This window comes from Pelodiscus sinensis, chromosome 19 (assembly GCF_052426305.1).
Source record: "Pelodiscus sinensis isolate ZL-2025 chromosome 19, ASM5242630v1, whole genome shotgun sequence".
NCBI lineage: Eukaryota > Metazoa > Chordata > Testudines > Trionychidae > Pelodiscus > Pelodiscus sinensis.
In genome coordinates this window covers 17,298,821-17,324,524 of record NC_143070.1, presented here as the reverse complement: position 1 = coordinate 17,324,524, position 25,704 = coordinate 17,298,821, and the positions used below count along the sequence as shown (strand labels likewise).

The window sequence follows — 25,704 nt, the reverse complement described above, 5'->3', positions numbered from 1 at the left end:
AGGTGAAAATACTGGACACCTGGCAACCCTACAAACACTCAGTGCCCAGTCTCCTCCCGCCTCTCCTCCCCTTCCACCAAGGTCCCCTCCAGACCCCTGCCCCCAGACCTCATGCTTACCTGGTTCCGCATGGAAGCTAGGTTCTAAGAACACAAAATAGCTGCAGGCAAGAAGACCAAGGGGAAGCAATGCCTCCCCTGGGTCTTGGTGCTCAATCACTCCCCTGTTCCTATCCCTATTCTGACTGCACTCACTCTGAAAAGGACCGTGCTGTTTTAATGCTGCTGTTTATTTTATTTTTATTTTATTTTATTGCTTAATAAGTCTTGGAATCTTTTTCTTTTTCTCTCAACAACTTTGGTCTCCCCCCCGCTTATTTTTCTTCAACATTTTTTCCTGGTGTTTTTTTGAGGGGGGTGGGGTGTTCGGTATTTTTGGTTCAACCATCTGGCAACCCTAGAATCAGATGTGAATCAGGTGAGCAGTTTTCCTTCCAAGTGACCCCTGGGGATGCAGGCCAAGCTGTTCTGGGAAAGGTTACAAGATCACTTTGTAGCTCCCCTGTTCTCTGATGCTCTGAGAAATCTATAAACTCAGGAGCTGGGTGGGAGCAAGGCCCAACTCCTCAGTGATATTTAGGTGCCTGACCCACAATCTGAAGGGCTGTTTGATCCCATGTGTCTGTCTGCCTAGTAGAGAGAGAGGGGTTCCCCAGTTGCAAGGAATTTTGCAGCTTTGGTTTCCTCTCTCCATGAGTAGCCATGAGCACAATGAGAAGCTACAGCTGGTCTTAAAGTTTAGGGGCTCTCAGCCTTGGAGGGTTTAGATTGGGTGTCAAACGGTTGCATTCGTACTGCCCTAAACGAGAGTGGGGTCCCAACGAGCTGGCAGGTCTTGTGGGTTGGAGGCCTGATCTGGAAAAGTTGAAGCTCTCCTGGCTAGAACCGTGCATCTGTCCAAGTAATGAGAGATCAGGAGTGAGTCTGTGAGTGGAATTGATCAGGTCCAGATAAAGGCCCCGATTAGGACCCTGGCTCCTGTTTTCGTGTTACCATCACAGATTGCGTCTTTTCTTTTTCTTTCTTTTTTTTTTAGGGTTGAGTCCTTGGGAAGACAAGTTTGGAATTATAGCCTGAGAGTCAGCGACACAGAAACATCTGTCGGAGTGATCATGCTCTGGGCTCTGCCCCATGCATCTTGTTGGAGTGTTAACCCCATGGCCTGCTGTTGGAGGACCCCCATCAAGACAACTCCATCAAGGAATCTACATGGGGCAAGAGGGGCAGAGTGCAGGGTGGGAGGTGCAGGAGCAGGACCCACAGGTAACGACACCAGCCCTGCACTGTCTCCTTGTCCCCTGCATCTTGGGAAGAAGGCGACACACAGACCCTGGACTGGGGATTATGGACTTTGTGAGCCCCAGAACCAAGGGGAGAAGCTGGGATGAGGATTGTGACCCAGGAAGGGTGAAGAGCTCGTGGAGTTTCATTTCCATTTGCTTACCCTGGAAGAGGGAGGACACGTGTTCGTGCAGTGACTGTGAAGAGCTAATCAGAATTTACTGCAGAACTGCTGAGGGAAACTAGTAAATTGAGGAACAGGATCACCTGATGCCAGGCCAGGTAAGGGCCTTACAGAGGCCAGTGTGTGGTAACTTGTAGCTAGTTGGCGTTTCGGATGCAACATTTCGTGCTGCTATGGGAAGTGTCGAGGGGTTCTGTCTTTGAGGTTTTGTGTTGCTGCCCATCCACCATATAAACCGGGCCATTTTCCTTTGTCTCCCCAGAAGGCTAAGAGCTTGTTTTACTTCAGTGTTATGTAGTGATGCATCTCACCATGTTGTTTGGGGTTTTTCTATATAAAAATTATAGCCAAGCTCCTACTGGTCTTCCCAGTGTCTCTGGCCCAGCTTTGTGTTATGGGGTGAAAGCTCCATGTTCAGGGTTTAGGGCCTGGTTGGCTGATTTGGGTTGTCTTGACTTGGGGGCAGTAGGGTAGATGGAAGAGTTACTGCTGTGGGTCATTCCTTTAATGGTGGAATTATGAAAGGGAAGGTTTGGCAGCCATCACAGGAGCTGGGTGGCTCCCATGTAAAATCAGTCACTGTTGTGAAGTCCTTAATAGTCTTCATAAAGTCTGCAGGGCTTTTCCTGGGCATTTAGGTTGGTGGTTTTGGCCTGTTTCCAGTGGTTAGTTGGTTTGAGCTCTGTTCTCTTGACTGTCACTCTTGTCACGGTGGAAAGATCCTTTCTGTATTTCTTGAAATGGGCTTTTACCTTTTGATGCTGGGCTGTCTGTTTATATTAGGGCAGGCTGAGGAAGTTTACCCTGCTCTTGAGATACAAGGTGATGGTGAAGCTGCTCATATCCTCTGGTACAGGGGTTGGCAACCTTATCAAGCCACAGAGCCAAACTACCCAAAAATTCAGAACACGTGGTTAACAGAGCCGTATAAGAATGTCCGTTTGCATGACTGAAAATATACAATGTAATAGTATTGATAATTGACATGATGACTAATAATGACATAAATGAGCCATTGTCCTCACTGACTATTTAATGGGGCTGCTGCTGCTGCATCTTTTTGCAAATTTCTTTGAAATTTACATCATAACTGGCCAAATCCATCTTCATGCAGGCATTCAGGTGTCTTCTGTCAATCTGATTACAGGGGGCTGCGGATGTGGGGGTACAGGAGACTGGGTTGGGAAGCACAAGGGGCTCAGGGCAGCTGATTTGGGCACAGGGTTGGCGTGCAGGAGTGTTAGGGCAGTGGACTGGACATGTGAGTGTGTAGGAGTTTGGGGATGTGGCAGTATGAGGGGTTCAGTGTAGTGTGGGCTCAGGTGTGTGAGCGGTTCAAGGTTGTGGTGTGGTGGGGTGCAGGAATGTTATGACAGTGCAGACAGATGGAGGCTGGGCCACAATTGGAGCTTGCTGGCCAGGCTAATTTTTAAATCAAGTAAAATGATGATGTCCAACACAAGGTTTCAACATTGTCTTTATGGCAGGGGTGGGGAACCTTTTTTGGGTTGGGGGTCACTGACCCACAGAGAAAACAGTCGGGGACCACACAAGTAAGAGAACCACCCTCTGAAAAACCCCAGTCCTCACTGATGTGGCCCTCAACTGGAACACCTCACTCCCCTAGTGCTCCAGCCCTATGGTGGGGGGTGGGAAGGGAGCTCTGCGGTTCAAGGCCTCAGGCCAGATTTCAGGGTTAGTGGATTTTGTGCCCCCCACTCCCAGGCTGTGAGGTGGGGCCAAAAATGAGTGTGTGGGATCGGGCCCCCAGTGACTGGGATAGGGATGGAGGTGCAGGATCTGTGTAGGAGATGGAGTGTTGGAGGGGGTGAGTTCTGGGTGGGAGGTGGGGTTCAGGAGCAGGCTAGGGGAAGGGAGTCTGGCCCAGGGGAAGGGGCAGGAGTGAGCTGGGGGGGGGGGCACTTGTTTTCACTCTGCATTGCAGCACCATGTAACGCGGCCTCTTGCTGCTCCCATTCTCCAGATGGAAGCCTCCAGGAAGGGGAAGCTTCCAGGAACTATGTACCAGGGAAAAGAAAAGGGCAGCACACAGAGCCAGAGTTTTTCCAGGATTCCAGAGATCCCGGGAAAAACTCTTCCACATCCAGGGATGGGTTTGTTCTTCCGCTTTTTTTAGTGGAAGAGCAAACATGCTCTTTCGGTAACCCCAAGGGGGATTCTGAAAGAAGGGGTTTTTCCTGACATTTGGTCCATTCTAGACAGGCCAAATGTTGGGAAAACTTCTTTGCACAGAAGAACTGAGGGGGGAAAAAGGGGCAGTGTAGAGCGTATTAGAGCTGGGGATAGCAAGTGATGGAGAGGAGGAGAATAGAGAGGGTGGGACTTCAAGGAAGGGGTGGGATCTTGGGGGAAGGATGGGCCCGATCTTCACTTGTTCTGAGATTTTAAAAGTGATCTTGGATGTAAAAAGGTTGGAGACCACTGAGCTAAATGAATTTTTACTTGATTCTTCACGGCTGAGGATATTGGGGAGATTCCCAAACCTGAGCCATTCTTTTTAGGTTACACATTTGAGGAATTATCCCAGATTGAGGTGTCATTAGAGGAGGTTTTGGAACAAGTTGACACACTTAACAGTAACAAGTCACCAGGACCAGAGGGCTTTCACCCAAGAGTTCTGAAAGGAATCAAATGGTAAAGTGGGGAGCTATTAATTGTGGCTTGTAGCCGATCCTTTCAGTCCGTTTCTGTACCTAATGATTGGAAGATAGCTAATGTCATGCCAATATTTAAAAAGGGCTCTAGAGGTGATCCTGGCAGTTATAGACCTGTAAGTCTAACGTCAGTACCAGGCAAATTAGCTGAAACTATAGTAAAGAATAAAATAGTAAGACACATGGATGAACATAATGTGTTTGGAGAAAGTCAACATGGTTTCTGTTAAGGGAAATCCTGCCTCTAATCTGCTAGACTTTTTTGGGGGGGGGGGGAGGGGTAGGTCAACAAACATGTGGACTAGGGGGATCCAGTGGCTCTAGTGTACTTAGATTTACAGAAAGCCTTTGACAAGGTCCCTCACCAAAGGCTCTTAAGTAAATTAAGTTGTCATGGGATAAGAGGGAAGATCCTTTTGTGGACTGAGAACTGGTTAAAAGAGAAGAAACAAAGGGAATAAATGGTAAATTTTCTGAGTGGAGAGGGGTAACTAGTGGTGTTCCCCAAGGGTCAGTCTTGGGACCAGTCCCATTCAACTTATTCATAAATATGATCAAGAGAAAGGGGTAAACAGTGAGGTGGCAAAATTTGCAGGTGATACCAAACTGCTGTGTGTGGTGGTCACTGCAATGTAGGGCCACCCCACTGCGCAACAACCCCTGCCCCCCTCCAGTACAGGCAGGTCCCAGGGCACACGCAGCACCTGGTGCGCAGGGAAAACTCAGGCTCCGAGTCGGTCCCAGCCTCACGTTGTTACTCACAGCGCCCCTCAGGCGAGCTGCTGTGAGCACAGCGGGATGGTTACAGGGCCTAGGCTGGGGGGGGTCGGTTACACGAATGGAAACTGCAGCGCGGGGACACACTCTCTCGCGGCGGTGGCCAGGCCCGTGTAGCGTTGACAGCTCCTGAGCGTTTGCCACTTGGCGCTGTTTTGGGGGCACTGAGCGAGCGCAATAGTTCTTTTGCAGCCAGTGCCCCTCACCCTGCCCACACCGGGGAAGGGATAGCTCAGTGGGTTGAGCTTTGGCCTGCTAAACCCAGGGTTGTGAGCTCAATCCTTGAGGAGGCCACTTAGGGATTTGGGGCAAAAATCTGTCGGGGATGGTGCTTGGTCCTGCTGTGAAGGCAGGGGACTGGACTGATGACCTGTCAACCTCCCTTCCAGTTCTAGGAGATGGGCATCTCCAGTCCTTTCATTTCTATTGCACTGAAGCAGCCGGGGCCTGCCCCGCCCCAGGGGAGGGCCAGATAAGTCTGCGGTGGGCGCTGACATATTCGCGGTGGCTGGGCTGCGCTCAGGAGGGGAGGGGCTGAGCTGTACTTGCTGCGCGCTCATACGGTCGGGCCAGGCTGCGCTGCGCGCTCATAGGATGGTCCCGCGGTCCCGCCTCCCTCTGCTCTATCTTGGCCGGCCGCCAGGAACACAGTAACTTCCCACAGGAGGCGGCAGGCTCGCGCTGGGTCTGGAGGGTCCGCTCCGCGCTGCCGAGGGGCCGGTGAGCGGGGGACCCGGGCTGGAAGTATTGGGGGCTAGAGGAGGGGCGGCCGCAGAGCCGGGGGGGCGCTGTGGGGGGCAGGGAGGAACTAGGGGCTGGACGGCGTGGGGGGGGGCGCGTTGTTGAGGGGGTCACCCTGTGTCGGGGGATCACGCGGGGATAACGCGGGGGGGGGGGGGTTTGCTTCTCCCCGGGGCTGGGTCCGAGCTGCCGGGAGCGGAGCGCCGCTCGGGGCGGGTGTGACTTGGGGGGCAGCCCCACGGGCAGGGGCGGGTTTCGGGGCGCTCGGCCCCAACTGCCTCCCCTCCCCTTCCCCGCGGCGGGTCTGGGCGAGCGGCGCGGGGTGAGCCCGGCTCTCGGGCAGCCCCTGGTATGCCGGTGGCGCTGCGGGGCTCAGGCTGTTCGTGTGTCTGCCCGTTTCCGCGTCGCTTCCCTGCTCGCCCCTCGCTGCAACCTCCCCCCCCCCCCCCCGGCCTGTCAGACACTGACCCGCCCGGCTCCCATCAGCCCCGGAGCCAGGCAGAGAGCTGGAGCAGGAGCCCGTTAAATGGGCGCTACAGGCTCCCCCCTGCACGGAGGGGCTGAGTTCATTTTCAGCATGTCTAAAGGGGGAGGGGGAGTCCAAAAAAAGTTTTTAAAATTCGCTCTGCCCCCCTCCCCCTTCACCTTCTGACTTCCCAGCCTTTAGGTTGGGACCCGGTCACATTTTCAGACTTTTTCGGTGTCCACAAAGCCTGGGAACTAAGGGTGTTAAAATGTGCCTATTCAGAGAAACACCTAGCAACTGACTCTTTTAGTAGTTCCGTGTTTAGGGGCGGGGGGTGGGCACCGAGTTGCCTTCCCCACCCATCCTCACCCAGAGGCAGCCCAGGGTCATCGTTAACCATTTCCACGTTTACTGGAAACATAGCTGCTTATTTGTTTGCACTTGTCACGTGGTTCGATTTTTAGATCCAATGGAAAGCAGAAGCAAAAAGCAGGACCATGTAGCACTTTAAAGACTAGGCAGAGTCTTTCACTGTAGTCAGTGCAGTATGTTGATCTTAATGGATTGTTCACTTTCAGTCCTTTGGGTACGATGTCCATCTTCTTGCACTTGGATAGAAAGATGATGTCTGCCTGTATCTGTGCGAGTTTCTTCGTATGGTTGATGGATTTCCATTCCAAACGGCTAAATGTAGTGCCTTGCATGTAGAATAGTGATAGAAATGTAGCCGTGTTAGTCTGGGGTAGCTGAAGCAAAATGCAGGACAATGTAGCACTTTAAAGCAGGGCTTTCCAGAGAGACTTATTTATTGCAAGCTTTAAGTAGTTAACATACTTGTTTACATTTTATAAGCCTTAAAAACAATAACTACACAAATGAAACTGTAAATACTATAAATTCTAAAGGAATGAATACAGTGCAAAGCGATGCAAAAGCAATTCATTAAATATTATTATAACACAATAATTAAGCCTTGTTCACTTATACTTCACCTGTCTGCTACCTACAGAACCAGGCAGGAGGTTGTGGTTCCTTTGATTCCTGTCCTGTGGGGACACCAAGCAGCCCGGTGTGAAGAGGTCCATTGCTTCTAGTTACAACAAGCAGGACCTGTGGATCAATTCTGCTCCCTCACTCCCACTAATGATCTTTTTTTACACCTATATTCATACTCGTGTGCAGGGGGCAGGAAGCAGTTAGATTGGAGCAGTCCCTGCCTGGGATTGGTGTGGGTGCGTTCCAGCTCAGCAACCCTCAAGCTAACAACCCTGCCTGCCCCCTTTTCATCAGTTAACTGGTTAAACTTAACCTTTGACTGGTTAACAAATTATACAGAATTTTACGTCCCTGGTGCCACTCAGGAGAGATTCCAATGTGGCCCAGCTGCTTGGCAGAGCGCCCACAGTCAGCAGTATCTGTTCCTACTGTGGTGCACATGCCTTGGTGCCTAGAACAAAATTGATTCTGTACATGGGTGGAAAAAGAATTAGAGGGAACATTGCCCCTGAGCAGTCCTGCTTGGTCTCCGCTTCCAGCTTGGCCAGGGAGTCTGGAGCAGGGAAGGAGCCAGGGCCAGGACCTGCCTGGCCGCACTTTGCTGCTGCTGCATCGACCCATTACACAGAGGAGCTGAGCATCCTCAGCTGGAGCGCGGCGGCGAGACCATGGAGGCAGCAACTGGGCACCCTGAGAGCCGAGAACGTCTGCAGGAGCCTCTTGCCAATGGACTCCTGGAGAACAGAGAGCAGCCAGGTAATGGGGTGTTGCTACCAGGGGCCGGGCTGGAGAGAGACCCTGGGGCTGCAAAAGGCTGGGTGCAGGGGCCAGGGCTGCCTTGTCTTCAGCCCCTGGCCCTGCCTTGTCCCCCTTTTCCCCTCAGGACTGGCAGCGGGAGACCCATGGGGAGCCCAGGAACATGCAGGGAGCCATGCTGGGCGGGGGGGCAAGAGCAGCCCCTGGCCTGTATCCCTGCCCCTCTGGCTTCTGGCCCACGGCAGGTGCAGGGTCTGTGGCTGCCCATCCCTGTGGCTCTTGTCATGGCTCGGCTCCGAGGCCCCGCTCCCCAGCCAGAAACAGTTCATGGTAACCGCTCCAAGGGCAGCTGTGGGGAGCCATGGACCCAGCTTCTACCCTGGGGGGCAGGGCGTGGGGGGGGGCATGGCCATGAGCCTGGGGCTGCTCGCAATGCCCCCACCCCAGATAAGTGGGGAGGCCCAGGCTGACAAGGAAGCTGCTGGAGGTTGGGCCGTGGGATGGGTCCTCTTCTGGCCTAATAACTCAGCCCTGCTTCCTGCTGGCTGGTTTCCCCCACCCGATCTCCCCTGGCCAGCCCCGCTGCCCCCGACAAACCCCCATCTCCTCCCGCCAGCCCTGCTTCCCGCTGGCTGGTTCCCCCACCAACCCTGCTTCCGGTGGCCAGTTCTCCCCTCCTGCTCTCGATCTCCTCCGGCCTGCATCGCTGCCCTGATGACCTCCCACCCCCTCCCCCACCCCCGCCAACCCTGCTTCCCACCGGCTGCCCCCCTTCTCCTGGCCAGCCCTGCCCGCCTCCCGGCCGGTCCCCCTGCCCCCATCTGACATCAAGTGCGTCAGGTATTTTTTTTAGCGCACCTGGTAACCCTAGGGGCAGGGCCCTGCCTCCCCACATCTGGGAAGGTACCACTGCCCCGACACAGATGCCCCCCCAAAACCCAGCACCCATGTGTGGGGAGCAGGGGCTGGGGCTCTCAGGGCTCAGGTCCCTGGCTCCCAGGGGCTTGCTAGTGCACACAGCGCTGGACACATGCCTGGGCAGGGGCTGTTTGGGCTGGTGGGTCAGATCCCCCGTGACAGCCCTGGCCCCTCTCGGCCTGGCTCCTTCTCCCGCTTCTGCTGCGTGGTGCCCCGGTGAGAGCCCGTGTGCGGGGACGGGCGCTGGGCAGGGGGGCTCCTGCCACCGGAACATGCGGGTCCTTATCTCTGTGCCCTGAGCTCGCCGGCCCGGCTGGCAGTGGGGGGGGGGCGGGCACTGGTCTGAGGGGAGAGGGGCTGTTCTGCCAGCCCCAGACTGCCTGAGCCCCCGGGTGCCTCTCCTAGAGCGTCCAGCGTGAGGGGCAGAACGGGCCGTGTTCTAGGGCAGCCCCAGCATGGTGCTGTCAGTGAGAGGCCTCGCGGCCCAGCCTGACGGGTCCCTCTGTTTCAGAGCCTCGCTGTAACTGCAACAAGCGAACAGTCGCCCTCAGAGTCATCCTCGGAGCTGTGTTCTTAGGTCTCCCTGTCTCTGTTATTGTCCTGGCAGGTGAGTTCTCAGCCTCCCCTCCCCCCCCTTGGGGCTGCCCCAGTCACAGCGTCTCCTCCTGGCCTGTCTGGCTTCTGCCCCTGGGACAGAGGGTACCTGGGGGATGCTCTTCCCAGAGCCGCCTCCTGCCCCCTCTCAGGCCCTGCCCTGGGCACTCACTGTGGGGGGAGGGGCTGACTGACACTAGCCCCCTCCCCCCCAGTCCATCTCTGAGCAAGTGGGGACCCAGTGACTATTGTTGGGCTCCAGACACAGTCTGAGGGGTGGGGGCAGGATGATTGACGGGGCAGGGACAGGGCAGAGATGAGCTGGGCCCTCTGCCTGCAGCCTGTCCCCTGAGGCACCAACCTGGCCTTCCTGTGTCCCATAGTGATAGAAATGTAGCCGTGTTAGTCTGGTGTAGCTGAAGCAAAATACAGGACTATGTAGCACTTTAAAGACTAACAAGATGGTTTATTAGATGATGAGCTTTCGTGGGCCAGACCCACCCCCCCGCACTGCCAGTTGATCTGAGGAAGTGGGTCTGGCCCACGAAAGCTCATCATCTAATAAACCATCTTGTTAGTCTTTAAAGTGCTACATTGTCCTGCATTTTGCTTCCTGTGTCCCCACATCGTTCCCAGGGCCGGGCTGCCAGGTGCTGCCTGCGACTGTTGATTCCTTGATAAAATGGAATTGGTGCAAATGGGTGACATCAGGGCACTGCAGGGTGTGGAAAGGGGCCTGCCCTGGTGCCGGTCCCTGCAGTACATGACCAGAGCGGCACTTGCTGCGCCGGCACCTCTGTGTGAGTGGTTCGCATGGACGAAGCTTTCTCTAATTCTTTTCCTATATGTGTGCAGAATAAATGTTCTGTGCACTGATGCAGGTGCAGATGTGCACCACCTGCAGCAACACACACTGCTTCTGTGGGCGCCCTGCTTGTCAGTGGGGCAACACCTGAATTTCCCTGGGTGGCCGCCCAAGTGCTCTGCTCACACTTACAGGCAGCGTTGGCTCATGGTGTGTAAGGTGAGAGCCGGGAGCTCGGGGCTCCACCCTGCTGAGTGCAGGGAGCCCAGAACACGGGTGGGGATGGCACCAGTCAGAAGCTCCCGGCCCTGAACGACTCCTTGCAGCCCCCTGGCCCTCCCAGGCAGTACGGGAAGGGGTCCCCAGGCCTGGCACCTTTTCTGTTGTGAGTTGGTACTTGGGGGGCAGGAGACTCTGTTATCTGATGCTCCTGGGGAGCTTAAGAAGCTGGCCCATCCCAGCACTGGCTCCCACCTGCCCCCCTGCTGCTGCTTCTCTGGGAGGCATGGGGGGGAAGGGAACTCAGTGGGAACTGGCGTGTCCCTGGTGGACAGTCACTGCACTTCTGAAAGCAGGTGAATAACTGAGAGTTGCGTGTCTGGCCCTAGGACTCGTTCCTGGGCTGCTCTGAGCTGTCCCTGCCCCCGGGCTGGGTGTGTCCCTTCCCGCCCGGCAAACATCTCCCGCCAGGCGTCTCCCTCGCCCTGTGTCTGGCTGCGCTGGGAGCTCCGGGCAGCGGGTGCTCGGCCTGGCGAAGGGCAGGGAGTTTGTTCCATCCTCCCCTCAGCCCCCTCCTGGGCAGCCCAGAGCAGGGGAGGGGCAGTGGTGCAGGTGAGCAGAGCTCCTCAGGGAACCGGCCTGGGGAACCCTGCTGAACCCACCTCTCCTGCCTGCTGCACCCCTGCCGCCCCCATTGTGACCCGCAGCCTGGGGGCTTAGACACATGAACCCTTTGTCAGCTGCTTCCCCGTTGAACCTGAACTGAGACAGTGGCCCAGTGAAACCAGGGACAAGTGACCCCCCCCCCCAGGGGCTGAATTCTCAGCGTCCCCCTGGCTCCTTCACACCCCTCCCCCCTCAGCACCTGCCAGGGTCAGAGGTGTCTCAGCAGCCTGGGGCGCCGGGATCATTTCTCCCACCCGCGGGCAGGTCCCTTCAGCCCACCTCTTCCTGTCTCATTTCAGTGTCGTTATCTGGGCGCGCTCCAGCTGTGCAGGGCCCCACATGCCCGGACGGCTGGGTGGGCTACCAGGGGAAATGCTTCTATTTCTCTGAGAGTGAAGGGAACTGGACCTACAGCCGGAGCCGCTGCTCTGCCCTGGGGGCCTCCCTGGCTGCGATCGACACCCTGCAGGAAATGGTGAGAGACTCATCGCACTGGCCTGGCCTGGGCCCAGGCCCCTCTGGTGTCAGTAACGGGGGGATCAGCCACTGTCAGGACTCTCAGCAGGAGACGCCCCTCTGGGGCTGGGCTGGGCTGGCCCCAGTGTCTGCAGAGCTGGAGGGGGCTGAGACCCTAGCGCATCTGGAAAGGCCAGTGCCCCAGGGTAGGGGAAGAGCAGCCAGCTGAGGTGGGGGAGGGGTCCCTTTAGACCTGGCCCCTCCCAGCGTCCCCTGCGCTGATCATCTCTCTCCTGTCAGGCGAGGGTTTCACACAGAGTCTGGCCTGGCCTGGGGGGTGGGACCGAGCCCTGGGGAGGTTGGGGTGGGGGAGGGTTAATACTGAATTACCTAGAGTTGGGCAAGGGGGAGGGGCAAATCCCCAGCCACCCCCTGGGAACACTCAGACCCCACTGTGCACCCCTGGGATTCCCTGCCCAGAGCCGGGGAGCAGCAGGGCCAGGTCCTAACACCCCTCCCCCTCCGCTGTTCTAGGATTTCCTGCTGCGCTACAAAGGCAAACCTGACTATTGGATCGGCCTCTGCTGGGACCCGGGGCAGCCTTGGAAATGGGCCAACGGCACCGAATTCAACCACTGGTGAGTCTCCCCCCCTCTGTGAGCTCCCTGGGCTTTGGGTCCCTGGTGTATGAGGTGCTGAGTTCAGACCAAGCCACCAGCCAGGGCTGTGGGAGCAGCCAGAGAACGGTCATAAGGTCTGGGTGCCTGAGGCTGCTGTAGCCCAGTTCCAGTGACAGGCCTAGTTCAGTGACCTCTCAAGTCTGATTTCAGTGGGAGCTGGGTGGGATCAAATACTCAACCCCCCTCCCCCGAGCTGATCGCAGGGTGTGAATCCTACAATGGCAGATTAGGCCTCACTGGTGGGGATAGGGTGTGAAAATATCATCTCAAGCTGCATCATGGAATCTCTAGACAGGGTTCAAGCTGGGAATTTCTAAGAGCAGAGCAGAAGGGAAGTGCCACCAAACTTCCCATGCTGGTCAACTGTGTGATTGTAAAAAGCACAGTGAGTTGAGAGAGGCTACAAAGCAGAAAATCCAATAATATTGGAGGGTTTCAGCTCTCCCCATATTGCCTGGGTACGTGTCACTTCAGGAGGGGAGTTCTGAAGGAACACGGCAATGAAATTGCAGCACTGCCAGTGCTGCATTTACCTCTGCACCAGATGTCTGGCGGGTCCCTAGTGTTTTCTGAGGCTCATGGATGTTGACGTTAAGTCTAGCCGTCTAATGCCAGGCAAACAGTGGTAAAGACCAGAATTAACAGACACACAAGTGAATACGATATGTTTGTAGAAGAATGAACAGAGCTTTTGTAAAGGGAAATAGTGCCTCGTCAAGCATGTGTTCAAGGGGGATCCAGTGGCTCTTGTGTACTTAGATTTCCAGAAAGCCTTTGACAAGGTCCCTCACCAAAGGCTTGTAAGTAAGTTGTCACGGGAAAAGAGGGAAGGTTCTGTCATGGACTGAAGACCGGAAACAAAGGGTAGGAATAAAGGGTAAGTTTTCAAAATGGAGAGAGGTAACTAGTAGGGTCCCCCAAGGATCTGTTCTGTGATGGATCCTATTTATAAATGATCTGGAGAAAGGGGTAAACAGCGAGGTGGCAAAATTTGCAGATGATACTGAACTGCTCGAGATAGTTAAGACCAAAGCAGACTGTGAAGAGCTTCAAAAGGATCTCACAAAACTAGGTGAATGGGCAACAAAATGGCAAATGCATTTTAATAAATGTAAAGTACAGGCAGTCCCCGACTTACGCAGATCCGACTTATGTCGGATCCGCACTTACGAACGGGGCTTTCTCGCCCCGGAGGTCGAGGTGGCGGATTGCTGCCTACGAGCTCCGGGGCAAGAGAGCCCCGTTCGTAAGTTGCTCCCGGTGCCCCTGGTCTGCTGGAGACGGTCTCCAGCAGACCAGGGGCACTGGAACTGAAGCCGCAGAAGTGGCGGGGTCCCGTGCCTCTGAGACTTTGCCAGAGCAAAGCCTCAGAGGCGTGGCACCCCGCTGCCGCTGCGGCTCTGCTCCCTGTGTCCCTGGTCTGCTGGAGGGGGGGGGGGCACAGCTACTGTGCCCCCCCCCCAGCAGACCAGGCTTCTGTTGTGGACCCTGGGGCAGAGCAGCTGGGGCGCTGCCGATTGGTCCTGCAGCGCCGCTCTGGGCACTACTGGACCAACCCGGCAGCACCCCAGCTGCTCTGCCCCAGGTCCTGATTCAGCCGCTGCTGGTCAGTTTCAGCAGTGGCTGAATCAGGACGCCTGGGGCAGAGCAGCTGGGGTGCTGCTGGGTTGGTCCAGTAGCGCCAAGGACCGAGGAGCGGTGCTATTGGAGCAACCCAGCAGCACCCCAGCTGCTCTGCCCCAGGCGTCCCCAAGTCAGCCGCTGCTGAAACTGACCAGCGCTGACTACAGGAAGCCCGAGGCAGAGTTGCTCTGCCCCAGGCTTCCTGGAATCAGCTGCTGATCAGTTTCAGCAGCAGCTGACTTGGGGACGCTTGGGGTTCTTAAGCTGAATCTGTATGTAAGTCAGAACTGGCGGTCAGTTTCAGCAGCGACTGAATCTGGACGCCAGTTCCGACTTACATACAGATTCAACTTAAGAACAAACCTACAGCCCCTATCTTGTACGTAACCCGGGGACTGCCTGTAATGCACATTGGAAAAAATAATCCCGACTATACATACAAAATGATGGGGATTAATTTAACCACAACTATTCGAGAGCGAGATCTTGGAGTCATTGTAGATAGTTCTCTGAAAACATCCACTCAGTGCACAGTGGCAGTGAAAAAAGCAAACAGTGTTAGGAATTATTAACGAAGGGATAGAGAATAAGACACAATATCTTATTGCCTCCATATAAAACCATAGGACACCCACATCTTGAATACTGCGTACACATGTGGTCACCTCATTTCAAAAAGAGAGATGCACAGTGGCTGCTCCCCAGTATTTACACTGGGCTTGATAATAAATAAGGGTATGTCTACTCTACAGCGCTAATTCGAACTAACGAAGATAATTCGAATTAGCGCATCCAGACTTAAAAACTAGTTCGAATTAGCGTTTTCCTAATTCGAACTAGCATGTCCACACTGAGTGGACTCTGAACCGATGTTAAGGATGGCCGGAAGCAGTGCCGGCAGGGCATCAGAGTAGGACTTAGAGCGTGGAGCAGCTGTCTCAGGCAAGCCAAGAGCTGTGCTTAAAGGGACCCGACCCCCACCCCGGACAGACAGTTTTCTGTAGTTCCCCGCTTGCAAAGCAGTCCTGGCTTGGAGTGCCCTGAGTGCCCACACTCGGCACATCACAGCACTCGGCCATCAGCCCGGCTGCACTTGCTGCAGGCTGCCATCTGGGGGGGTAATCGGGGGGCTGCAGGAGAGCTTCCATCCCAAGCAGCCCGCAGAGCCACCCCAGTCCTCCCCATCGGGGGCTCGTACCCCATTCCTCCCTCACCTTCTTCCACTTATCCCTCCCTAGACCCCCTTCCTGATGTACAAAATAAAGGACACGTGTGTTCAAAAATAGAAACTCTCTTTATTGAACAGAACTCAGGGAGACTGGGAAAAGGAGGTGGGACAGGGGAAGAGAGAGGGTGGGAAAGGGGAGGGCAACTAAAATGATCAGGGGTTTGGAACAGGTTCCATATGAAGAGAGGCTAAAGAGACTGGGACTTTTCAGCGTAGAAAAGAGGAGACTGAGGGGGGATAGACAGAGGTCTATAAAAGCATGAGTGGTGTGGAGAGGGTGCATAAAGAAAAGTTCTTCATTAGTTCCCATAATAGAAGGACTAGACACCAAATGAAAGGAATGGGTAGCAGGCTTCAAACTAATAACAGAAAGTTCTTCTTCACAAAGCAAATAGTCAACCTGTGGAACTCCTTGCTGCAGGAGGCTGTGAAGGCTAGAACTATAAAAGAGTTTAAAGAGAAGTGAAATAAATTCATGGAGGCTGGGTCCATGGAGTGCTATTATCCTGGGGGTAGAAATGGTGTCCCTAGCCTCTGTTTGTGGAAGGCAGGAGATGGATGGCACGAGACAAATGGCTTGGTTGTCTTCAGTCCATCCCCTCCAGGGTACCTACTGTTGGCTGCTGTCGGCAGACAGGCTACTGGGCTAGATGGACCTTTGGTCTGACCCAGTACGGCCATTCTAAGCTCAGGGTCGGAGGTCTCACTGGACCACCCTGATTTTCATGCAAACCTGCTCCTGGGTGGCCAGGCTGGCAGCTATCCTGCCCTAGACGGCCACTTTCCTGTGCCTAGTGCAGAAGTCATGTATGAGGTCCACCATCTCCGCACTAGACCAGACGGGTGCCCGCCTATTGCAGATCCTGGCAGGCTCCCGGGAGCTCCCAGCCTGGTCCTGGGAAAAGGCGGAGGGCTGTGTGGCTGGCTTGTGCCGTGCCAGGTGCAGGGTCTGGTGGCTGGGTGCTGGCAGGCTTGCACCTGGCACGGGCACCGTAGCCAGCTCGTGCCCCATTAAGGGCTCCGGGGCTGGGAGGGGGCAGAAGAGTTTCCCTGGTGGTGCCCAGAGTGGCCAGCAGGGCAAGCTGGGGAGGGCTTGCCTTCCATGAGTTTGAATTAAGTGGCTACACAGCCCTTAATTTGAACTACTTAATTCGAACTAGGCGTTAGTCCTCGTACAATGAGGTTTACCTAGTTCGAATTAAGCGCTTATTCGAACTAGCGGTTTGCTTGTGCAGTGCCTATCAAAGTTAATTCGAACTAACGGCTATTAGTTCGAATTAACTTTGTAGTGTAGACATATCCTAAGTGTTTTTATTAAGTATAAAAAGTGGCTGTGGTGGACTGGGCCCGGTCTGGGCATCGCTGAGGGTGCCTGCTCAGGACGTATTGCTCAGAACAAGGGCTCTTTGCAGATCCAGACTGGACACCTTCCCAAACAGGCCACAAACCCGTCACTGAACAAAACCCATCAGACACGCCAGTTCTCCCTGTGCCACAGTCAGCCCCGGGCCTGCACACAGGGGAGGGGTTATAGAACCCAATCTCACCCTCCCCAAACAGGTTCTCCCGGTCCCAAAAGACCAGTCACAGTTCCCGGTCAATTTACACGTTGGATCTTACCCACAAGATCATTCTGAGCCAATCCTTTAGCATCTAAAATCTAAAGGTTTATTAATAAAAGAAAGAAAAGCATGAGAGTGAGGTTAAGGACAATACATTACATGCATTGAATCTCCCAGTTCTCAATGCAGGCTCTCAGCAGAGATGTTACAAACTGCTGGCTTAAAATCTCTGGTGTACATCCTATGTCAGGATGGGCCCATGATTCTTCACAACTCTCTGTCCCTCTCAAGGCTGCATCTGGAATTAGTAGCAGAATTGAAGTCATGTGGCAATCTCCTTGCCATTTTATATCCATCCCTGGTATCTTCCAAGCTGGAGCAGGTCACATGGCCCAGTGACCTACCCTTGTCCCAAGTCAGCAGTCATGATATTGGCTGGTTTGCAGGTCCACATTCCTCAGGTGTGTGAGCCTTGTCCCTGGAGCCTTGCTAATTAGCATAGTCACTGACTGAACATTCCTGGCCCATTGCTCTGTCTCAGACAGAAATTTCCAGCATTAACACAGAGCACATGTTTATAGCGCCACATGCAGATATTATACAAGTACGTGAACAACATACTTAAAATCAGTAGAACACAAGCTTTCATTTGACATCTCACATGGCCCCCTTTGTACAGACTTTGGGGTAACCTCCCCCCCCTTTGGGTGCAGCAGTGATCTGGCTTCTTCCTTTAAAATTCAGTAACGTGACAGTGGGACACAAGCGATTGCAGGTGAAAACACTCAGACCAAAGCAAGTTACTAAGACAAAATAAAACACGCCAGCGAATCCTAATATTTCAGCCAGTTGCCCCATTCACCGGCGGTGCGCACATGCTCAGTGCTGGTCTGGCGCATGTGCGGTGCAGGGCTGGCGAGTGGATTTCGCCGTGGTTTGTCGAGCCCTGTAAATAAAGCACGTTGAAAGTGCAAATGAAGTGGGGATTTAAATATCCCACGCTTCATTTGCATAATCATGTTCTGGCGCTGTTTCGAAATGGCGCTTGTTCGAAACTGAAACTGCAGCTTAGACACAGTCCTGCCAACGGGGCGATTTTTCGATCGATCCTGTACTTCTCGTGATGTGATTAGGCAGGAAGGGGCTGGGTAAGCCTGTTCCTGGGTAAGTGTCGCCCCCTGTCTGTGACCAACGGGAAACACCCGGCTCCTGCCTCACACCCACTCCCTGGCTTCTGCCCTGCAGGTTTGTGATCGGAGGAGATGGCGACTGCGCGTATCTGAACGAGAAGAAGGTCAGCAGCTTGCGGTGCTCTGGTTACTTGCCCTGGATCTGCAGCAAACCCGATGCATTTACAGCAGCGAGGGAGACTCCTGCGGGAGGAGGTTCGTAACAGGAGTGTTGGACAATTGGCCCTGGGAAAGCTGGACTGGTCTGTCTTCAGCATCACACCTGAGCCTTTCCAGAGTGTCAGGGGCTGCTCTGAGCCTCTCTGGGTGAAAACCACAAAAGCCGGTTGCACATTTCGTCTTCTCCCCACAGCTGCCTGTTTTCCCTGCCAGTGGAACTGCTCAGATCGGCCTTTTCCGCCTGGCGCAGGGAGTCGGGATCGTCTCTGAGCCGAGAGCCACGGCACCAGCCTCAGTTTTCCCTACTTGAGCGTCTCCCACAGAAGCTTTTTACTTCCGTGGGCTCCAGTGCTTGTGGGGAGCTTAACAAGCTGGCTCCTCCCAGCACTGGCTCCCACCTGCCCCCCTGCTGCTGCTTGTGATGGAGCAGGCATGGGATGGGGAGGACTCGATGGGAACTGGTACGTGCTGGGAGCCAGATTTTACTGGCACCAGCTCTCCCTGCCCCCCTTTGTTGCCTCTGATACGGAGGCAGAGGGTGGGGGGGGTGTATAGTCGTTAGGATTAGCCAGTAAGCCCAGGTTTATCGGTTAATTGTTTAAATGACGATTCACTGACATCCTTAGTTTGGAAGCTTCAAGGGGAAGCAGAGTGAGTCTGTACAGGATAAACATAAAAACCAACCAATAGTGTGGTAGCACTTTATAGACTGGGGTGGGCGGAAGGGCCTCTGTGGGCTGGATCCGGCCCCCCCAGGCCCTGCTGCTCCCCCGCCCCTAGGCCAATTAGGGCTTGGGAGCAGGGGAGCGTGCAAAGCCTCCTCTGCTCCTCTCCCCCAGCTCCTCTTCCCGCCCTGCGAGCGGCGCACAGCAGTTCAAAGTGCCACGTGCTCCTTGCAGGGCGGGAGGAGGCTTTGCACGCTCTCCGGATTGGCCTGAGAGTGGGGGAGCGTGCCAATGTCTTCCAGGGCATGGGTGCCTCGTGGGAAGTAGGGGCAGAAGATCTCTCCCACCCCCAGACCAATCATGGTCTGGGGGTGGGGTAGCCCCACCCCTTCCTAATTAGGCCCCACCCTTTCCAGGGTGGCCCCTGGGCAAAATATATTGCCCACCCCTGCTATAGACTAAAAAACCATGGAGATGGGATCATGAGCTTTCGTGGGCAAAACTCACTTCTTCAGATGACTGCAGTTGGGTGGTGCCCACGAAAGCTCATGATCCCATCTCCATGTTCTGTTAGTCTATAAAGTGCCACCAGGCCATTTGTTATTGTTTCAGTTTATCCCTAGTTGGGGACAGGATAGAACTTGGCAGTGTCTCCCCTGATGAGCTTGATCCTGCCTTGAGGGCGGGGGGCTGGACTCGATGACCTCTCGAGGTCCCTTCCAGTCCTATTATTCTATGATTCTATGACCTGCCCCTGGCCCTTCACCTGCTGCTCCGGCCTTGCCAGTAGAAATCTCTCCACATAGAAGCGCATCAGGCTGCCTTTGGCATCAGTGTCAAGGCCGGTTCCTATTGCTGCCCTGTGGCCATTTGGTGTCCTTGTCGGACAGTCCCTGCGCTTCCCTCCCTTCCTCGCCTGCTGTGAGTTGCGTGTCTGGCTTTTGGCCTTGTGCCTGAGCTGCTCTGAGCAAACATCTCCCGCCAGGCGTCTCCCTCGCCCTGCGTCTGGCTGCGCTGGGAGCTCTGGGCAGCGGGTGCTCAGCCTGGCGAAGGGCAGGGAGTTTATTCCATCCTCCCCTCAGCCCCCTCCTGGCCAGCCCATAGGGTTGCGAGATGGTTTAACCAAAAATACTAAACTCCCCCCAGAGAAAAAAAAAAAACACTGGGGGGGGGGGGGGGGAAATCTTTTGAGAAGGGGGGGGGGGGGGGGGGGGGGGGGGGGGGGGGGGGGGGGGGGGGGGGGGGGGGGGGGGAAGGGGAGGGAGACCAAAGTTGTTAAGCAGAGAAAAGAAAGGACCCTGAGAGTTAAACAAAAAAATTAAATAATAAAACAGCATTATTAAAACAGAGTGAGTGCAGACAGAATAGGGATAGGAACAGGGGAGAAGTAGACCGCTAAGACCCAGGGGAGGCATTGCTTCCCCTTGGTCTTTAGGCTTTTTGCCAGCGGCCATGTTGTACTTTTGATCAAGCAAGAACGCAGGAACCAGTAAAGCAGAGAGTCCAGGGCTGGGGGTGTTGGGAGCTGGAGGGGGAGGGGGTGCGGGAAACTCAGGGGCTGGGCTCAGTTGCCGAGTGTTTGTAGGGTTGACATGTGTTGACATGTATTTTTGCCTCCTGGCCGGGAAAAAAATCAGAAAACACCAGACATTTCAGGTGTCCAGTATTTTCTGAATTTTTTTTACTGGCCAGGAGGTGAAAATTCCAGACTGTCCGGGCCAATACCGGACACCTGGCAGCCCAGCGCAGAGCAGGGGAGGGGCAGCGGCCCAGGCGAGCAGGGGAACCGGCCTGGCCACCCCTGCTGAACCCACCTCTTACCCAGTGTCGCTCTCCTGCCGGCCATGACCACGGCCCCCTCCCCTGCCGCTCCCTGCCCTGCCCACCCCGTCTGGCCCACATCCTGGCCCAGCTCTGTGACCTTAGGAACACGAGCCCTTTGTCAGCTGCCTCCCTCTTGATTGTGAACTGAGATTATTGGCCCAGTGAGAGCAGGGTCAGGTGACTCCCCCCCCCCCCCCCCCATGGGGCTGGATTCCAAGCGTTCCCCTGGCTCCTTCACACGCCTCCCCCCCTCAGCACCTGCCAGGGTCAGAGGAGTCTCAGCAGCCTGGGGCGCCGGGGTCATTTCTCCCACCCACGGGCAGGTCCCCTCACCCCACCTCTTCCTGTCTCATTTCAGTGTCGTTATCTGGGCGCTCCTCAGTTGTGCTGGGCCCCGCGTGCCCGGACACCTGGGTCTGGTACCTGGGGAAATGCTACTACTTCTCCAAGGGCGAAGAGAACTGGCCCGACAGCCGGAGCCGCTGCTCTGCCCTGGGGGCCTCCCTGGCTGGGATCGACACCCCGCAGGAAATGGTGAGAGACTCGTCACACTGGCCTGGCCTGGGCTCTGCTCTGCACGGGAGGAGCAGCCCAGAGCCAATGGACTTTTCAGCTGCTGAATGGCGAGAGTTTCACACAGAGCCTGGCCTGGCATGGGGGGTGGAACTCAGCTCTGAGGAGGTTGGGGTGGGGGAGCTGGGTTTGGGGGGGGAGGGTTAATACAGAATTACTCAGAGCTGGGCAAGGGGGACGGGCAAATCCCCAGCCACCCCCTGGGAACACTCAGACCCCTCTGTGCACCCCTGGGATTCCCTGCCCAGAGCTGGGGAGCAGCAGGGTTGGGCCCTGACACCCCTCCCCCTCGGCTGTTCTAGGCTTTCCTGCTGCGCTACAAAGGCAGCTCTGACTATTGGATCGGCCTCCGGAGGGACCCAGAAATGGACCAATGGCAGACCTGGAAATGGACCAATGGCACCAAATTCAGTAACTGGTGAGTGACACACATACACACACACCCTTCCCCCCCCCCCCCCCCCCCCCCACCTTCATATGAGTCTCTGGGCTTTGGGTGTGAGGTGCCAAGTTCAGGCAGAGCTGCCAGCCAGTGCTGTGGGAACAGCCAGAGCGCGCTTGGGGATGTGGGTGTTCAGTGTGATAGTGACGGGTGCCTGCTCGGAGATGGGCCAAAGCCTCCATGTCTGTCTGTCTGTCTGTCTGTCTGTAACCAGGTGTCAACGTGGAAGAGGCTGGACAGTGTTAAGTTCTGGGTGCCTGAGGCTACTGTAGCCAGTTCCAACAACAGGCCTGGTTCAGTGACGTCTCAAGCCCGATTTCAGTGGGAGCTGGGTGGGATCAAACACTCAACCCCCACCTGAGCTGATCGTGTGAATCCTAGAACAGCACATAAGGCCTCGCTGCTGGGGATGGGGTGTGGAAATCTCACCTCAAGCTGCACCGTGGAATCTCAGACAGGGTTCAAGCTGGGAATTTCTAAGAGTAGAGCACTTGGCAAGTGCTACCCTGACCAGCCTGGTGAGTGTGACGCTGAAAAGCACAGTGAGATGAGAGAGGCTACACAGGCAGAAAACACAGTAATATTGGAGGGTCTCAGCTCTCTCCATGTTGCTGGGACACGTGTCACTTCAGGAGGGGAGCTGTGAAGGAACACGGCAATGAAATTGCAGCACTGCCAACAGTGTGTAACCCAGTGCTCACATTTACCTCTGCACCAGATGCCTGGCGGGTCCCTAGTGTTTTCTGAGGCTCATGGGTGTTGAAGTTAAGTCTAGCCGTCTAATGCCAGGCAAACAGTGGTAAAGACCAGAATTAACAGACACACAAGTGAATACGATATGTTTGTAGAAGAATGAACGGAGCTTTTGTAAAGGGAAATCGTGCCTCGTCAAGCATGTGTTCAAGGGGGATCCAGTGGCTCTTGTGTACTTAGATTTCCAGAAAGCCTTTGACAAGGTCTCTCACCAAAGGCTTGTAAGTAAGTTGTCATGGGAAAAGAGGGAAGGTCCTGTCATGGACTGAAGACCGGAAACAAAGGGTAGGAATAAAGGGTAAGTTTTCAAAATGGAGAGAGGTAACTAGTAGGGTCCCCCAAGGGTCTGTCCTGGGATGGATCCTATTTATAAATGATCTGGAGAAAGGGGTAAACAGTGAGGTGGCAAAATGCTGGTGCCTCATCTCTCCTTGCCCACGCCGGCCATGTGATCAGGCAGGCGGGGGCTGGGTTAGCCTGGCTCTGGGACACGTCTTGGCCCACCCAGAGCCAGAGGCTGGAGGTCTGGGGGTGGGGAGATCCCAGCCTGCCCAGAGTGGTGCTGGGCCTCTTCCCAGCCCGGCACCTGCTCCTGAGTAGCCAGGATGGGTCAGTGGGGGAGGATTTGCCTGTGGGCTGGGATCCCGCCCTGTGCCCAGGTGGGACATGCTCCGGCGGGAAGCTGGGTTGAGCGGCTGGGTCACACCACGGCCACAGGGCCTGTGCTGCTGCCATTTAGCTTCAGCCTCCTCAGCGAGGCCTGACCTGAGAGCTGATGTCAAGTGCCTGGGGAGCCCTGGCCCCAGCTCTTCTGTGCGGTGTCACTGCTGCTCCTCGCCATGTGCTGCTCCGCTGGAATCCGCACCTGGGGCACTTTGGGTGTGGGGGCAGCTGCATGGGGGGGGAGCAGGAACCGGGGTTAAAATATCCCCTTGGCGTAAATGCTCCATGGAGGCCAGTTCCTCTTAGAACCTCACCTGGCCCCACTGCCCCCTGTGGAACTGTCCCCTTCGGCTGGGGGCAGGGCTGGGGCCTGGTGCTGGTGCAGGAAGGGAACGGAGGGGCTGTGAATTCAGCAGCTCCCTGCCCTGTGCGAATGTCGCCCCCTGTCTGTGACCGACGGGAAACACCCGGCTCCTGCCTCACACCCGCTCCCTGGCTTCTGCCCTGCAGGTTTGTGATCGGAGGAGATGGCGACTGCGCGTATCTGAATGAGAACAGGGTCAGCAGCCTGTGGTGCACCAGTGAGAGACACTGGATCTGCAGCAAACCCGATGCACTTACAGCAGCGAGGGAGACTCCAGCGGGACGAGGCTCGTAACAGGAGTGTTGGACAATTGGCCCTGGGGAAGCTGGACTGGTCTGTCTTCAGCATCACACTAGAGCCTTTCCTGAGTGTCAGGGGCTGCTCTCTGAGTGAAAAACTGTTTGCATATTTCGTCCTCTCACCACTGCTGCCTAATTGTGAGGCTTCCCTTTCGGTGTCCTATTTTGAAATAGCTTATTCTGAAATAAGCATGCTGTGTAGCTGTACCCTTAGACCTCTCAGTGGAGAACTGGGAATCTCAGATGGTGTAACTCACCAGACAGAAGAGCAGCAATAACTAGTGCACGGTTGGTCTCCAACCAGTTAGAGGCGAAGAACCAAAATAGCAGTGGATAGAGTGCGAAGAGCCATGTACTATATATTTATTTTTTATGGATGGATGGATGGATATAATACACAAAATAGGAGAGGGTCCAGAGAAGAGCAACGAGAATGATTAAATGTCTAGAGAACATGACCTATGAGGGAAGGCTGAAGGAACTGGGTTTGTTTAGTTTAGAAAGAGAAGATTGAGGGGGGACATGATAGCCATTTTCAGGTGTCTAAAAGGGTGTCATAAGGAGGAGGGAGAAAACTTGTTCATCTTGGCCTCTGGGGATAGAACAAGAAGCAATGGGCTTAAACTGCAGCAAGGGAGGTTTAGGTTGGACATTAGGAAAAAGTTCCTAACTGTCAGGGTAGTCAAACACTGGAATAAATTGCCCAGGGAGATTGTGGAATCCCCATCTCTGGAGATATTTAAGAGTAGGTTAGATAAATGTCTATCAGGGATGGTCTAGACAGTGCTTGGTCCTGCCGTGAGGGCAAGGGACTGGACTCGATGACTCTTGAGGTCCCTTCCAGTTCTAGTATTCTATGATTCTATGAAATACAGTGATAAAAAATAACATTTACAGGACATTTTGGACAAAAAACGATAAAGTCTCTAGCCATTTTAAAAATTCACAGCCAGTCTATAGATCTTCAGAGAACCTGACAAGGAACAAACATCAAATTTAAAGAAAAAAAAACCCTTTGAAAATACAGTAATATTCTCACACTAAAAATAAAAGTAGCCTCATCATGTATTTTAAATTTCACACTACTGCCCTATTATGTCCTGAGAGTTTTTTAAAGTTCTATTGAACTGAGAAGTAAATTAACAAAATCTGAAATGCCTCTTCCGCTCCAGCTTGTTAATCTCTGGTCTGGCTTCCTCATTTTTTTTAAACTGATTAAGATTGTTTTTTTTATAGTTCTAAAAATTCAGGTCTGTCCCAGACTGCAAATATGACAGGTTCAAAAACAATAAGAGAGAGACTCAATCTCAGAATAATTGCTTAAGCCTGGCAAACGATAGCCTCTGAATTTTCTTTAAAGAAACACAGAGTAAACCACATACCTGCTGATTCTTCTTTTGCCCTGGAATTTAAATTAGACATCTGTGTTGGCTGCCTTATGCTGCATCCATGAAGACTTTGGGTATGTTTACACTACAGAGTTTGTTCGAACTAACTTAGTTTGAATTAGTTAATTCGAACTAACGCGTCTAGAACTAAAAACTAGTTCGAATTAGCGTTTTGCTAATTCGAACTAGCAAGTCCACATTGAGTGGACCCTGAACAGGGCTTAAGGATGGCCGGAAGCAGTGCCGGCAGGGCATCAGAGGAGGACTTAGAGCGTGGAGATGCTGTCTCAGGCTAGCCGAGGGCTGCGCTTAAAGGGACCCAACCCCCACCCCGGACAGACAGTTCTCAGGGGCGCCCCGCTTGAAAACCAGTCCTGGCTTGGAGTGCCCGGAGTGCCCACACTGGGCACATCACAGCACTCGGCCATCAGCCCGGCTGCACTTGCCGCAGGCTGCCATCTGGGGAGAGGGGGCAATTGGGGGGCTGCACGAGAGCTTCCACCCCCAGAAGCCCACAGAGCCAGCCCAGTCCTCCCCATCGGGGGCTCGTACCCCATTCCTCCCTCACCTCCTTCCACTTACCCTTCCCTAGCCCCCCTTCCTGATGTACAAAATAAAGATAACGTTTCTTCCAACATTGACTCTGTCTTTATTGAACAAAACTGGGGGAGACTGGGAAAAGGAGGTGGGAGAGGGGA

At 54.6% G+C, this 25,704-nt stretch overlaps 1 protein-coding gene across 1 annotated transcript; it reads left to right on the top strand.

Annotated features, from left to right (window-relative positions):
* On the top strand, positions 1 to 24,760 carry LOC149522227 (C-type lectin domain family 2 member G-like). The gene is made up of 9 exons (XM_089771511.1): positions 1 to 1,622; positions 7,719 to 7,935; positions 9,365 to 9,460; positions 11,437 to 11,612; positions 12,128 to 12,231; positions 17,932 to 18,076; positions 20,780 to 21,058; positions 21,400 to 21,515; positions 23,466 to 24,760. The coding sequence occupies exons 1-9, from the start codon at positions 1,611 to 1,613 to the stop codon at positions 23,611 to 23,613; spliced, it is 1,293 nt and encodes a 430-aa protein (XP_089627637.1). The 5' UTR covers positions 1 to 1,610; the 3' UTR covers positions 23,614 to 24,760.
* The last annotated feature ends 944 nt before the right edge of the window (positions 24,761 to 25,704 follow it).

Excerpts from the sequence above, each read along its gene's own strand:
- LOC149522227 (XM_089771511.1), top strand. Across the intron at positions 7,936-9,364 it reads GGAGAACAGAGAGCAGCCAG|AGCCTCGCTGTAACTGCAAC; the intron begins GTAATGGGGTGT and ends CCTCTGTTTCAG. Across the intron at positions 21,059-21,399 it reads TCGACACCCCGCAGGAAATG|GCTTTCCTGCTGCGCTACAA; the intron begins GTGAGAGACTCG and ends CGGCTGTTCTAG.